General features: G+C 44.1%; 1 protein-coding gene across 4 annotated transcripts in view; it reads right to left on the reverse strand.

The window, feature by feature from the left end:
• The window catches only part of cux2b (cut-like homeobox 2b), a 95504-nt gene that overhangs the window by 30172 nt on the left and 48836 nt on the right, over positions 1 to 16496 (reverse strand). For all 4 annotated transcript variants that reach the window (XM_005472953.3, XM_019366121.2, XM_025896906.1 and 1 more), the window contains exon 4: positions 768 to 846. In XM_005472953.3, coding sequence (XP_005473010.1) covers positions 768 to 846 — 79 coding nt within the window. The remainder of the gene's footprint in view (positions 1 to 767; positions 847 to 16496) is intronic.

Below are 16496 nucleotides of genomic sequence, written 5' to 3' on the forward strand. Positions count from 1 at the left end.
CAGGGGACTTCAAGGAAAAATGGAGACCTTTAAAAGTCAGTTGCCGCCGTCGCTATTTCTCTGACGCAGACTTTTATCTTGTATTCATTGAATCTGTAAACAGCATTCTCTACTCCTGCCACAAGTGTTTCTCTGATCTAGACTGAGATTGGGCTGCGTTTTGCTGCCGTCTCCTGCAACAAAGAGCAATACAGTACATGTGCCCTGCGTGGCATTGAAATAACAACTAAATAAACACGCAATATGTCTTTCCTCCGCTCTAACTTACTGTCTTTCCCCCCTTTTTCCCCCCATTGGCCTCATCAGACCTGCGTTCTGCACAGAGCCAGACTTCAGTTGGGATTTTAATTGGCCCTCCACAATCAACAGCAAAGCTCCTCAAGGATGTGTTCGCTCCTCAGCCAGGCTACACTCAAGGACCAGTGCTGGGTTTTGAAGTGGCCTCACGCAGAGTTTTGGAAACCACTCTGAGAGCGTAGACTTTGAAAAACAGATAAGAGCCACAGGCTATAGGGTTTTATGCATCTTGTATCATATACTGTTCCACCATATCTGTCTATGGTTAGAAAATTACTTTTTTGCTTCACATATGCATGATATGTCTCTGCGTGTACACTTAGAGGCCTGGTCCAGTGATAGGGAATTGATCTCTGGGGAGGGATCTTGGAAGGGAGAGAGATAATTCTAGGAGTAACACCGGTGTTTATGCTGCTGCCGCCGCTGTTGTTTGTGAAGATGCACATCTCAGGTCTTAGTGGGAGACTCACCTGGGGCCTCGATAAGCTGTTTGTAGATTCCCAGGAACGCAGACTCTGCCTCCTTACTGCGCTTGTTCAGAGCAACCACCTGCAGGGGAGAAGATGCCATTAAGGAAAACACGGACTGATACGATCCTGGCACACGCCTAACTCACAATGCACAGAATATTTGCACTGCAGGCATTAAATTGACGCTTTTACACAGAGCAGAAAGCATGCAAACTCTCCTATTGCTCGCAATAAATGAATGGTAGCGAGAGCAAAGGTCAGCCTCACAGCATCCTGCCGATAAATCAAACATTCCTGCTTCTCTTTTATATGTGCATACCAGAAAAATGCTGCGTGGCTTCTACTGCACATAATCTGCGACAACTAGAGAAACAAGGTATAAACTACGACCACGTCCTTGCTGTTTCACTGCCAAGATGCTACATGTTGCGAGGTGACATTTGGCCTGTTAAATGTAGGTGCTGGTGTGTGCGAGGAGACTTGCCAGTGGCCTCCATCACCAGCAGCACTCAGCACCTGCTATCCTTGGCGCTGCGGGTGATGCAAACCAATTAACGATTCATTAGGAGGGACAAAGAAAGTGAATTAGCCACCACCTGGCCCCATGGAGAGGGCACCTGCACTAGTGGATATGTGGGTTACTCTGCTCCCAGCTCCCGCTAAGACCTCAGGCCTGTTTTCGTAAGTCAGAATCTGCCTCTCCATGTCCTCATGCAACAGTAAATCAGATCAGGCTTGTTCAAATGGCCCCCCACTCCAAAAGCAGATAGAATTCAAATTATTGTCATCTATTGTCCGTGTCATTTCTGTCACTGTTGATTACAGACTCTGTCGAATTGGCTCAATGGACTCCACAACAGTGGGTCAAGTGTGCAGTATGGCTAAGCCGGGGCCCCTCCTCATCAGCACGGCTGCACTCGAAGGGGGAAAAAAAAAAGAAAACATTCATTTTGCAAAGGCAGAAAACACTTATGAGAATGGTGGCAATGTGTTGGGGGCGGTTTAGTGGGGTTATAAATAAGGTGTGTGGAAAACAGCGAGGGACGCAGAGCCTTTGATTTACTGGAAATGGCTGGTGTCTTCCCCAGGGAGGCATAACGACAGCATCATGTTTAAAGAAATATCATAAAGATCAGGCAAATCCCCCCCATCACTCCCACTTGGAGCAGCTCCGAGGAGTTCATGGAAAATGGAAAAGGCTGGAGCCCAATCAATACAGATGCAATAGTCTGCCGCTCTCAGTCAGCTGCCTGCTACACTATGCTGTTCTGTTTCACTCCGCTCTACCCATATTTAACCATCCCACCACCCTCCATTTGCCCCCCTCCTCCCCCAGTCACCCGTCTCCCCTGTCCCTTTGGAACATGACATTAATGTTGGCATGTTGGTGCACAAACAGTGAAAATGCGTGAAGCTCAATGGCACCATAAATAACGTTCCGGCTTTATCTTTTGCTTATGAGTACATCAACAACTGAGCTGCTTCAGCTGAGGTGGGCTTTATTCCCAATGATGAGACACTGTTTTTATGTTTGCTTCCCGAGGAGGAGCAGTTTGGTGACCCAGAGCTTGTTTTTGAGCCAGTAACTACAAAGACTCCTTCTCCTCTCTTCAGCGTGACAATGAGCAAACCAACAACACCACTCTGTGACACCAAGACAAACTATCACCAACCTGAGCTTACACCTCATCTACATGGCCACTACAGCAGGGTGGCTGATCCCACAGCTAGTCATCAACTTTTCACTGACAGTCTGCTGGCTGGCGTGCCTTCCTCAAAGCATATACATCAAATGAGGCTCCCAACTGCATATGTAAAAAGCCTGAGCTCCTTGTGAAGTCACCAGCCAGGGCTCCATCTTCCAGGGTCTGCTGGCCCTCCATCATCCTTTAATGAGAGAACACGGAGATTACCTTCACAATCACACCATTAACCTGCCTACAGACGCTAGCAAAGACATCAATCACACGCCCGTCTGATGCCTTCTCACGTTAGTGCCCGCTCTGCGTAAAGACACCCCCACCCAAATCTGCCTTTCCTGTCATCGAAGCACTTTGTGGTGTCGTGCATGATCACAGAGTCATCCTCTGGACCCCGATAATCCACCTCCAGTCAAGCACGTGGGATTTTTGAGCCACAAGTCTAACTGATATGAGCAGATGAAGCTGGTGCACAGGGACCAACATTTGTATGATACCCCTGGGATAACAAGTACCTCAGCCGATCAATGTTTATGATGACATCACAAAGATCCAGTTCCAGCTTTAGTTCACAGTCTGCTACTCCAGTATTATTATGTTGACTACTCTTTGATGATACTAAAATGTGGAATTACTTCATGCATTTGCATTGTTATACCATAAAACATTAGCTTGCACAGATGAGCTAGGCAAATATTACCAGAAAAACCTGCCCAGGATTATCCTGAAGTCCTGGATAGTGACAAACACAACAGTATTATGGACAACTTGCTATGTTTAGGAATGCATTAGGACATTTGAGAAACGTTAGGAGTATAAATATGAATAATACAGCTAAGTATCTGCTTTGTTAGCTAAACCAAACTTTTTCCAGCATCCTTTACATATAGAGATAAATTTTATTTGACTCAAAATTATTTTTGAGTCAAATATCTGTATTTATGCTGCTCATTTAACTTTGCTTTGTAACTTGCTAGCATGTGCATTTTTATTGTTACCTAAGTTTTAGCCTAGATATTAAACTGCCAGATATGTCACTACTGTATTATGTAACTAAAAATTCTGCTTTGTTAAATCAAAATATATATTTTGCTCGTATACTTTAAATATCCATATGAATCACATTCTTTTCAACTTAAATATACAGTAAAAAACCCTCTTAATACTATGGTTGTGCATACCAGGACATAAACAAAAAAATGTTACGTCCTTACCAAATCTTACAATTATTTATATGCAAACTCACATGAACAACAGCTCATTTGACATTACACCACATCATCGTTTATATACTAAAAACTAAGCCAACATGCAGAAGCAGTTTGTGGAAAAACTACAGAACCATTATTCAGTAGCTTATAGAATCAGAAATAACATGATGAAATGGTGGTTGATCATTTTCTGTTTGATTTAATCAACGCTAAAATGCTGTGGAGATTTGAGATCATTTTGATTCTTTTCTTTTGCTGCTGTTGTCCTGTTGCATAACCTACTGTCAGCCAAGCTCGATCTGTCAGACAGATGGCTTACATTTGACCCAAGAATACTTTGGTATACAGACAAGTTCACGGTGGACTCAATGACTGCAAGGTGCCCAGTTCCTGTTGCTGCCAAACAAGCCCAAATCATCACCACTGTGGTTGACAGTTGGTATGAGCTCTTTGTGCTAATATTCTGCATGTGCTTTTCACTAAACCTGGAACTGTGCATTAAAGCCGAACATCTCCACTTTGGCCTCGTCTGTCCGAAGGACATTTTTCCAGAAGTGTCACGGTTTGTTCAAATGCAACTTTATAAACCTAAGATATGATGCCATGTCGTTTTAGTGAGAAGAGACTTTCTCCTGGCAAGTGGCTCCATAGTGTATGATTTACGCATTTGTCTAACAAGTTAAAGACCCCGATTCAATCCTGGGAGCAGACAAATCTCTTGGGGGCCACATCAGGAAGTGAAGCTGGCATAAAAATCTGCCAGATATGCAGAGAGCTACAGCTGTGGTCGCCAATTGTGATTAAGGGAACAGCCAAAAGTAGCTGCTACTACTACTAAGCACAAAGCCATAATTGTTCATCCTCTTTTTAATTGTAATGTTATGAATTTTAACACGCTAACCGAGGCCTGGGATGTAAGTGTGAGATGTAATGTTTGGGGTTTATTTAGTTTTTCTCAGCACTGCATGGTTTAATCTTGGGGTGAATTTGCTGGAACATTCACTCCTGTAAAGATTGGCATCTGCCTTGAAGGTTTACCACTTGTGAATCATCTCTCATTGGAGGTGCCCAGGACTGCAACTTGTCTGGAAATGGCCTTATAACCCTTCCAAGATTTTGAATGGCAGCCACAGTTGCTCATTTAAACTGATGTTTTCCTCCTTGGCATTGTGTTAACACACACACACACACACACACACACACACACACACACACACACACAAACTGCCGAAACGTGTGCTCTTATGATATTAGTAAAGCTGTAGCAGCAACGTGGAGAAAAAACCTTCACACTGCTCTTAAGTACCGGATAGCTTGTTTTTCTTTGTCCTTCTTTTTTTGTTTTTGGTCTGAGGCAGTTATTCCGGGCATGTTGTTGGTCTCAGGATGACAACAGCTTGCCAAAAACCAGGACATGCGCTGTAAGAACAGGTGCAGCTCAAGGTAGGTCTATAACTACCAGATCACTTCTCCTCTTTTGGCTGTGTGATATGGCTCTTGCCCTGGGTTTGGCTCACATTTCTTTCTTTGTTTTCACCCATTTCATGATTAAGGATATGGCTACCAAGGGAATGGGCTTGGCCGCAGGTTGATTTTCCAAAGAGGAATAAAGCCTGAGGCAGAGCAGCAAAAGAGAGACAAAGGAAACCTGTTAACGCTCCTCCATAACTCTTCACGCAGCAGCGGAGTGGGCAGAGCACAGCCTCTGGGACAAGGCTGCTGGGAAATACTTACTGATAAGCCTTTGAGAATACTTACAGTGCCCACTAGTGAGTGTCTATGTGTGTATGTGAGAAATAGCTAGCATGTGCTGAAGAGAGAGGAATAAATAAAGGAGAACAAGTCAAGAATGAAGTAGAGGAGGCAGCGTGAAGGGCTACTGAGCAATGCTGAGAGAGAGAGACCGAGAGACAACAGAAAAGAGAGGTTCCCATAAAGAGCGCAATTAGCAATTATGCAGTCATCAATTACAATTATCACAACTGGTGATTATGCAATTATCACACTAAATCATCGTTTCCCCCCTCTGCCTTACCAGTTTGCCACCCCCTGTGATTTGGTTGTTTGAGGATGGGTTGTGATGATGCAGGTGATTAGAGTGTGCGACAATGATGGGGGTGTTGGGCGGGTGTCAACGCGGAGAGTGTGCAAATAAATGTGTGAATGCTTGGAGCATGTCTGCATATGCATCTGTGCCTCCGTGTGAGCAGCGTGCCATTTCATTCTCTCTGAGTTAGTGTGTGCATGTGTGTATTCACGGATGCGCCGCCTCCATCTCAAGGTGAATGTGGTCGTCGCTGGGGGTGGTTTGGGGACAGAAAATGTATGGTTCCACAGTCCCTGAGGCCTCTAAATTACCTGTCATCTTCCCCATGATGCAAAGGTCAGCGCACAATCAGAGGGAGTCCATCCTACTGTGCTGCTCACTGAGCTCCAGTCCAGCCCACAGGCTGACAGGATGTCACAACAACCCCGGTCCCGCTCCATGCTTATTAGAACAAAACAGTGGGAAGCCCACTACCACCACAGCACCACTTGTCACCAGAATTTCCGGAAGAATCTGCTGGATATGTGACAAATATTTGCTCCTTGGAGCTGATACAGGAGATAAGCCAAAATATGATCGATATTATTCTTTCCTGAGATACAGGTTTATAACATATATTCAGTATATAACCCCCAGTGATTGTTTGAGGATTTTTTTTTTTACATTTCCAAACACTGGTTTTAGTGGACTGACTTCTCCCAGTCTGCAGGTAATACTATTTTAGGGTGTACTTGTTGACTACCACTCTGGAAATAAGGTGACATTTACCCGTGGCTGTGGCTGATAATTATCTGTGCTATGCATGTTGTTTACAGAGATACCCAGCGGTGCATCCCTATAAACCACATTCATTCTGACCTGTCCTGAGTAAAATTACTTTGATAAAGTATCTCATAGTGGCTTTGATGCAAAATTTCTTTGTTTCCCTGGCGCAAAAAAAATGGAATATATAAATAAATAACCAAAAACTGGTAAACAAAAAAAAATATTGGTATCATCTATCAGCCAAATTGCTATTTCAGACAACGGCACCAGTGTGGATTTCCTGGTCAGTGGGTCCTTCATCTGTAAATCATCATTTAAAGCCAGCAAAATTATTCAGCATCTCACTCGGTAATTTATAGCTGAGTATTAAGGAGGCCTTAAATAAAGGTCAAAAGAGTTAAAATAATTTCAAGATGACTTTTTAATGGCTGACTGGTCACAGGAATGCCTCTGTGAAGCATGACAAAATTTTGATTGTAAAAGACAATTCAAGGAGGAAACCGGTGAGTTACCTGCTTTCAGTTTCTTTTATGTGATCTGTATGTTAAAACGAAAACAAATGCAAAAAAGAAAACTATCATCATTTTCTCCTCAGAAGCAGGAAAGAGATCTGATCTTAGCCATGCAGGCCCAGCACTTGTGCAGCTGTCACTGCAGGCGGTTGTTTTGCTTTGAGAGTAGGTTCACAGGAGAGGCGGGAGCGCAGAGATGAGTTGGTGAGGAGTGACTGATGAGTGGGTGGAGGAGAGAGTCAGAGGTAAACACTATTGCAATACAGTCTGGACATTGAGGGACCCGTGTACACCCACACATGCACTCCCACGTACACACACACACACACACATATACATCAAGTTGCTCTCATTCAGCCTGTGTTTGAGGGCAGATTTAATCATGGTGACACCCATCTTGGAGCGGTGGTGGCAGCATGGCGGTGGCTGCGGCCATCTTTGGGTGCCCGGTGAGATGAGCAGTCAGAGCACTGACACACATCTCGTCGCCACGTCAATTCCAATCAGCGGTGCCTGTCAGTCAATGCGCCGCGCTCACAAAAGACTGACGCTGCCGCCACTCAGCCACTGCAGAGCTGCCGTCTCAGCCAAATAAATGGCCAAAGCTGACCAAACCAATATTCTTCTGAACCACTTATCCGCTCCTCGTGTGAATACATGCTGCAACAAAAGCAATGACAAATTCAATGTGAAAATTTGACACCATTCATGGTAGCCTGTAAGCCCAAGGGGAGAGGCTCAACTGTATTGGAATAGTTGAATGATATTTGAATGGTACAATGAATGGAGGCAGAGTAGGACCTTATAAAGTGTACACCAGAAAAAAATCCAATATAGGTTTCAAGACCCTATTAACCTATGGAGAAGAAGGCAGAAAGGTTTTCATATAGCATTTTACAGCTGCTACTGGATTAGGCTGTGGTTATATACTTTCCGTGTTCGTGAGTCTGCTCAGCTGCACTCGGGTCTCAGTGTTGCAAACTCTGTCATCAAACGGAGTTCAAGGGTCTGTGCAGATGTTCGAAGGCCAGCCTTTTTTTTAAAGACTCGTCCATAGAGAATTTACATTAGAATGCACCAACTATGCATGCGATCCAGCTGGCGGACATCGAAGAAGCATAGCAGGAATGACTACTTGGCTGTCGGGGCTTCTACAGTCTGCGTCCACAATGGAGTATCATGTAGGCCTGCCCTAACCCTTTGACTGATGAGATATAATAAGCTTTGTTAGGTTTTAATGCTCAAACTCAGGGACTGAAACTGAAGCCAGAACTACCGCAGTTCCTTGAATAGTCCCCACAAATTAAGTGTTACAAGGAACAAATTTAAAGCAGAAAAAAACAAACATGTTTATATCCTAGTGCAAAAATTTGTGTTATGAAGGGTTTTTTAAAAATAACTAATAAATTTAAATTATTCTGAGGCACAGGTGTCGAACTTCAGGCCTCGAGGGCCGGTGTCCTGCAGGTTTTAGATGAGTCCTTGATCCAACACAGCTGATTTAAATGGCTAAATTACCTCCTCAACTTATCTTGAAGTTCTCCAGAAGCCTGGTAATAAACTGATCATTTGATTCAGGTGTGCTGACCCAGGGTGTTATCTAAAACCTGCAGGACACCGGCCCTCGAGGCCTGGAGTTTGACACCCCTGTTCTAAGGCTTAAAGTTATGCATTGTTTGAGGTGTGGCCACTTTTACAGGTGTGCTGACACAGGTGTCTGCGGCTGAAAGCTATCAGCTCGGCTTTACATCCACTAATTCAATCCACTGCACTTGACCTCTCAACTCTCTCGGTGCCATTTGGAGCATTTTTAATGGAATTATCTGACAAATAATAGAGCCTGCTGTGCAGTTAATTATACAGAGCAGCCCATCCAAGAAATCTGTGCTCCAGTTTTTCTAAGTAAATTCTACCATTTTATATATGTTACTCAGTAATAATTAGCTTTTTTCTTTGAATACAGGGTCTTTTCACACCTATTGCCACAGGTGTATAATATCAAGCACCTACCCATACAGTCTGCCTTTATGATCATAAAGGCAGACTTGACGTTCTAATGAGCCATTTACAGTTTAATTCCACATTAAACTGTAAATGGTTTTAATACAAAGTGCAAAAATTTAATAACGACAGCAACTCATCCACAAAGTGCCAGGCCACGCAAACTTAGAGCGGTGTCACTGAGTGCTGAGGCACATAGTCACCAACGCTCAACTGACTCCATAACTGCAGAGCTCCAGCCCTCCTCTGGCTTTAACATCAGCACAGAAACTGTCTGCTGGGAGCTTCATGATTTGGGTTTTTATATCCACGCAGCTCCTGTAGGTGTACTGTGGCCCAGTACTTTTGTCCATATGCATGTCTGGGCAATATGCCAACACAGGGCCAGATTGACTGAATGCAACAAACTACTGTGTGAGCACAATCCCCAAATAACGCTTATAGTTGAAGTTAGTTTTATGAGTGATTTGCAAAATGTGCATTGTTTTAGTTTAATTTTAGTTTTGCGTTGTTTAATTAGCAGCAAATTGCATGTTGCAAACATTAGTAAATCTTTGTGCCTTTTTTGCAGATTTCAGAAAAACTCCCAGAAACATATATGCAAGTGGGTCAATGCATCTTATTAGTATGGCTCGCTAGTGTTAGCACTCCTCTCACCTAAATACGCTTACTTCTACACCTGCTTGGTTCAAATAACCAAGATGGCGACAGCAAAAATACTAAGCTCAAGGCTTTAAAATAAAACCAATGGATAACCTCAGGATGGCTACATTAATCTTTTATATACAATCATATATAAGATTTGCCAAATTAATAATTCAGAATCATGCTAGATATAAAGACAAATGTCATCCTTTGAAGACTTAAGGTTTGCATCTAATAGTTGCAAGATACTTCAGTTGGTGCCTAAAGGTGGATACACCGACATCATTTTCTCTACGGCAGCTAACATGGCTAAAACTGCAAATCTACATATACTGTGTAAGAGGAGAGAGACTTCAGGTCAATGCCCCAGTGTAGTATGCTGATAATGACCCAGACAGAGAGAGAGAGAGAGACAGCAAACCTCTACAGATCAAGGTGGGGCTGACGTAATCCTGACGGACGTGGCACGTGTCGCTGCATGAGAGACACAGAACATGGCACGACATTAAACCGAGATCAAAGGGCCTGCTGTCTCCGCTAGGCAGCAGGTGCCTTCTGGGTCCCCCCCCCAGTCATCATCAACAGGCGGTAGAACCACTGTGTTTCCCACCCTCTCAACAAAATTCAAAAGCACCAGCCTCCGTACTAACACCTCAAAGTCACAGCAAAGTCAAAGTCAAGAGCCGGCGAGAGACAAACGGAGAAGAGAAAACAAATCTTTTTTGAACGTCTTTGTAGTTCAAAAGACGGGAGTTGTCATTTTCTTTGAGTTTGCTCTTTCAAATGTTTCAAGCAGCGAGTGACCTAAACCTTGAGGAAAGTGTGTCTCCTGAAAATGTATCCATCATGGCATGATGGGAGGGAGCGCGGGCATGCTGAGGGTAAGATGAAGGCACCGGTTGATGTGCTGAGAGGGAGGGCTGCGAAAAGTAGTAATGAGTGCACCTGGACTAGATTTCTGTGCTGGGAGAACTGTTAAGAGGAGAGAAGAGAAGAGAGGAGAAGTGTAGGTAAGGGCTAATTATAAAAATAAAGTGCCCCCATTATCCCGGCGCTGTACTGCCCTAGTGAACAGAGCTACAACAGATGGGGTGTCACGGGTAACTGTGCCAATGTGAGCCAAAGCCCTGGAGTGGATGGACCCTGGCAGGCCGCTGGTGGAGCAGCTCTGGCAAGGGGGAGGCACAGCTGCATATCTCGCCCCCCCAGACACATGTTGACAGTGTTTCTCTAGCCCTGCCTACACTAGTCAAGGTGAGACAGCATGACACGAGAGGAGAGGGAGGCAGCGAAAGAGGGAGTGCGAGTGCTCCTCTATGATGGATAGCGCTCTCCAGCCACCTCTCCTCTCTCTCCCTCTTAGAAGGCTGGTGACTTTCCAGTGAGGCAATTATCATTGCGGAATGCATAATAGCCTAATTAATTACAGGTGTCAGCGCTGCCTTTGTTTCAGCATGGAGGAACATCATGCCAAAGCCGCATCCGCTAAAAAGAACAGCGCTGATGAACGAGCCTTGAACCGCGGTTAGAAGAGCGCAGCTGACAGAGGAGCGAACGGTGTGGAGATGGCTTGAAGTCTGCCAAACAATCCGGCGTCTGTTGCAGGCAGAAGATGGATCGGAAACACATGGTGCAGAAATTAGGTCCATTATTTGCTTGATAAATCTGCCGTTGTCAATCGCAAGGGCTCGGAGGAAGATCTCAGGTAGGCCCCGCGTAGGACGGCTCTGCGGTTAATTTGGCTTCAAGTAGAGGAAGAACGAGCGCGACGTTGGTGGCGGCACTATCAACAATCAAACGGCCCCCTTCACCCAGCCTTCCCTGACAAACACGCCGTATCATTTGTCCTGTCAGATTTGCCGATCTCATTCATTGTAGTGAAAAAGCCGGAAAGTAGACAATTGCCGGGGAAAAGAAACGGGACCTGCGAAGGAGAGGAGTGAATGATGGGGTGACTAGGGAGGAGAGACAAGCACAGAGATTTGTGCTCCTCTCCGCCGCAGCTAAACACAAGCATACATTTGTGCAGAACTTAATGGAACGTCACATTTAGTGTGCCAGTGTGAGCGTACTGTACAGCCGTGTGTGTGTCTGTGTGGGGGTCGTGGTGGTAGGCTGATAATCCCTCCACGCCCCCAGGCAGCGAGGGCTCATTGTAGAGTACATTGAGTCTAATAGAAGCAGGCGCTGCAGTTGTATGCAGCTTTTTTCTGCTCCCACTATGAGAAGAGTTTTTACATAATTAATGACTGTTGATGTTTCCTAGGTAGTCGCCCGGCAAATTCACTCCAGACTCGGCTGCCACCATCGTTGGTTCCACAGAGAATGAGCGACAGTAGAACAGACAGCTTACATTACAGGCATAAATAAGGCAATTTTGTACAGTGTCTTCAGACATTACTGTGAGGGGGGTTCAGGGCCAATGATTCGACTTGCTTCAGAGAAACGCTCAGAAAGAGCTTTTCTGTGTCTCCGAGTCTTCCGAGAATTTGCGCTTGATGCGAGTAAAACTACTTCCTTTAGTGTTTTGTTTTTTTTTTCATTCTGTATGCTCTTAGAGAGGCGCAGATGAAGAGGCGCCTTTTCAAAAACACTTGACGGCTCCAGACGGGCGATCATTCACATCTGCATGAATCAGTCTAATCTGAATGTCGCTTTTAATACACGTGAGTCCGGCGTAGGAGTCTGGGTTTGTACGCCGCAGACCTCCGGCAGTCTGGCGAGGCCTCGGGGCCCTTTGCACATCTTGCTGGGAGGCAGTCCACATTTATACTGGAGCATGTTAAATTAAACATTTAAACACGACACCAAGGGAAGGCTATTTTTTACTGCTCCCAGCCCACTACTCATTATTAATTTGTAATAACCTTTAAGGCTTTTTGATGTCATACATATTTTACAGAGAGATATCACTCCCAGCCAGACTGGTGAGGGCCTGTCGATGACAGATCACCAGAGTGCCACTGAAATGTGGCTTCATCTGCTATAATTAGGACCAGGTGGGGGTTGGATTCCCTGTGTGTGTGTGTTTGTCTATACACCAACTCACACACAAATGTAATGACGTGTCAAAGACCAAAAAAGTGTGGAGGGTCAAAAAGAAAAGGGAAAAAAAGGCATCTTACTGGCAGTTACCTGTCCATCACTGTATACCTTTTAGATATTTATGAATGCCAAATGTGAAAGTAGTTAATTTCAGCTACATAAATCACCCGAGTGGCTGAATGCTTCAAAAGGAGGGGGGGCACATTAACACCCCACACTCTGTCTCCTTCATATTCCTCCGTTAGAGGGCTGGCCAAGACCCATCTTACTCCCGCTCTGCTGGGAGGCCCTTCGTGCCCGCTGGATGCCAGCCTAAAGCTCATGTACGCTGGTGCCAACATGCCACTAAAAGCTGTAAAACAAACGAGCTCTGTTTGGTTAATGTACACTGATTGACCTCCGCTGCCAGGCATTTGATGTCATGATTGTAATGACCAGCTTTCTGCCTGATCACTCATATACAATGTGACAAGCGTGAGGTGGCGTTTCTATTTGAGTGAATGAGGACTAATCAGAGGAGATGGCTATAGCGGCACAGCTGATGTTTGCAAACGCAGATCTCGGCGACGATCGACAAAATGACACCAGCCACATTTTATTAGTTGATATTTCTTAAAGGTCAGTTAACCAAAATTATGATTTTTTTTCTTTTAGGGATGCACTGATTTTCTAATACTCCCCTTTCAAGTAGCAATCTGGCTGCCAGCAGATAGCAACACTGATTATTTTGTTTTGCTCTTGGTTGTTCTCCTTTTTAGTGCCATGGAAGTTTTAAAGTCATTCAGCACACTATGGACATGACATAAAGAGATATTCTGATATCAGTCAACAGATGTTGTTACAGGCATTAGGTTGCAATATATTAGTAGGTACATTTGTGAGGCATAGCTGAAGAAATGTAGTATTTTATTTCATAAAATTGTGCAGTTTCACACCTTTTTGACAGATAAAATTTCTACTTGACTCTTCAATCTCGTGGAGCATTTGCATTAGTGCTTGGCAGTTTGATCGAAGCACGACTTATGTTAAGTTTTAAAGCTAAAACTATACAGCATTTCAAAAGAAAGAAGCCAATATCACAGATTTAGAGAGTTTATCTTACTCCAGCTAGCATCTGCCAACCCTGACCTCTCGGATTCATCCATGAACCCGTTGCAGGAGTCCTGACCGTGAGGTTGGAAACCACTGAGCCACAGTTTCAACAGTTTTCTTAGCAGTGTTTTTTCATTTTAGCGACTTTTTTTTGTCCTCCCCTCAATAAAAAGAATGTGAAATAAAAATGACGAGAGTGAGGTCCTTGGATTATCCTGAGTAATAAGGACATCGCTTCTTTTTTAATATTTCTTCGCTTTGAGGACCACCAACGAAATTCCTTCCTCATCCATTGTATGAAGGGGTGGAGGCAAATCTCACAAACCGACAACTGTGCAAAGCATTTAGATACTAAGAGGAAAGCAAAGATACTTTCAAAAATAATTCCACGAATAGTTTTTATTGATCAAATAACCTCATACAAAGTGCAGCAAACATGAACAAAAGATAAGCTCAACCTTGATGAGCCCCCCCCCCCATTGCCTTTAAAACAGTGCTAGTCTTCCTCGGCACTCTTGCACTGTTTTCCACATAGGTTTCGCACATAGGTTTGTTTTTTTCCCCCGTAGGCATCTGAATAACATGCCACAGTTTTTGTTATGGATTACAGCTTTCTCAGTGTCTCCTCTCCTCACCGGACTCCCCACAACATCCATCAACATACTTCTTCAGACGTGTTTTCACGCATCAGCTTTGAACGATTTCAGAAAAATCAAGCTGGGAGAAAATTCCACAATTTTCCTTTATCACACATAACACACAAGAGGAAGTAGTGCACTTCAGATGGGTTCACGCTACAGAAAACGCTCCTGCCTGGACAGAGCGTGCAGGAGGCAGCACACACGACGCCCACTCAAAGGCAGTGAATGCACCAGACTATTAGCTCCACACACACAGGCTGTGAACTAGTGAGCTGGCAGGTTAAACACGGGCTATTGTCCTACGTGACTGAGTCAGAAATTTGCGCTGGCACCTCTGCGAGGTAATGTTTCGAAAACTTCAGAGCCGCACAGCATGTGTGGAAATGACATTAGAACCCGGCCATATTTCTGAGGTCATGTCGAACAATGAGTTTTGATTAGATGTCTCCCTGATGGCGTGCCTAATGGAATATAAAAATCGGAAGTGCCTAGAGCCTTTAAAATAAAACAAAAACATTGTATATATTTCAAAACCTGTGTAAATAAAAATCACTAAAGTTAAGAGACAAAATACTTCTTTTTTTTTCTTTTTTACCTGAGTGAACCGACCCATTAAAGAAAGAGCCAGGAAAAATATGCTTTTTGTTACATCATTGTGAGGCAGACGTTCAGGAGTGCCAAATCAATCTTAAGCAGCCTCAGAAACAAGTCTTCAGCGAGCTTTATATATAGGCCCTCACTTTAGTGGTTATCTATTGGATGCTGAGTGTTACATAATCCTCCATATGCTCAGAGTGTAGGACAATTCCGTACGGGTTATAAATAAAGAAACCTGACGCACGGCTGCAGCCACTGTGATTTGGGCAAGTTCTCACATGGGATGTCATAGTTCTGCAGTGCTAGCCCCACTGCTATTTCAGGCTCTGCCTCATTAGAACATCCACTGTGAGTGAAAAAAAAAAAAATATATATGTGTGTAACTGAATCTACAAAAGTCATTTCATTAGGGACAAGAGCGCATAAAGACGACGTTCACCCTTGCAGCAACCGTGCGGCTCAAGCTAAACTCTACACGTTTGCTACACTTAAGGTAGCTGCATCTGTGCTGCCTGGTCCCACAAGGAGGTCTGCAGACCTCACTGACAGGGGCACGCACGCAACCTATCACAATGACTGCAATTACCCCACATCCACTGCCTTCACCAGGGGAGTGTGTGAGCGTGTGTGTGTGTAAGTGTGAGAGAGGGAAAGCGAGAAACAGGACGTGCGAATATGTATGGAAGTTTGCGTGAGAGTAGAGGGGGAGGAGAACCATGCACAATATTGCATGACTGCCTGTACCTGCCTCTGTGACTGTGTGTGTGTGCCTGTGGAGGCCCTCTCACACCACAGCGGCTGGCTAATTTAGTTAGGGAATAGCTGGCTGTCCTTCGGGTGAACGGACAGAGATTGGTCTCAATATGAGATGTAATAAAACAAGCCCATCACTGGATCTCGCCGCACCTTCGGCTGTCCTTCACATGTCTCTCCAGAAGAAGACACACACCCACAAATATATCCGCATTCACACGCGGACACACAAACACACACACACACATTCGAGTTTGTGCGCCTTTATATATAAGAAGACCTATAAGAGTTGAGAATTTGTGAAAACAGCAGAACAATTGTTGGTTTTTCCAGTTACTTTGCTTTGCCTGCAATGTGTTTGTCATTTGTTCATCACCACCATCAATAACTACAAGTATAACTAATGCCAACTGAATATCCATGAACATTTTAGTTTATTTTTTATTTAACCTTTATTTATACAGGTAGTCCCATTGAGACCCAATGTCTCATTTGCAAGAGAGACTTGTTCCAGAAAAACAGTAAAAGTACAAAAAAAGACCCAAATTCGTCTAATGTACATACATATATATCTTCAGTTTAAACAAGCTGGTGAATGAAGTGATTATTTACTTTTCCCTGTGCCCGTTCAGGACTGAGATATATCAGGCAACAAGTGAAAAATCCATTATTTAAGTTGATATTTTGGAAGAACTGAAAATGGCCAAGCTTAAGACTTTG

This window comes from Oreochromis niloticus, linkage group LG12 (genome assembly GCF_001858045.2).
Source record: "Oreochromis niloticus isolate F11D_XX linkage group LG12, O_niloticus_UMD_NMBU, whole genome shotgun sequence".
NCBI classification, from domain to species: Eukaryota; Metazoa; Chordata; class Actinopteri; order Cichliformes; family Cichlidae; genus Oreochromis; species Oreochromis niloticus.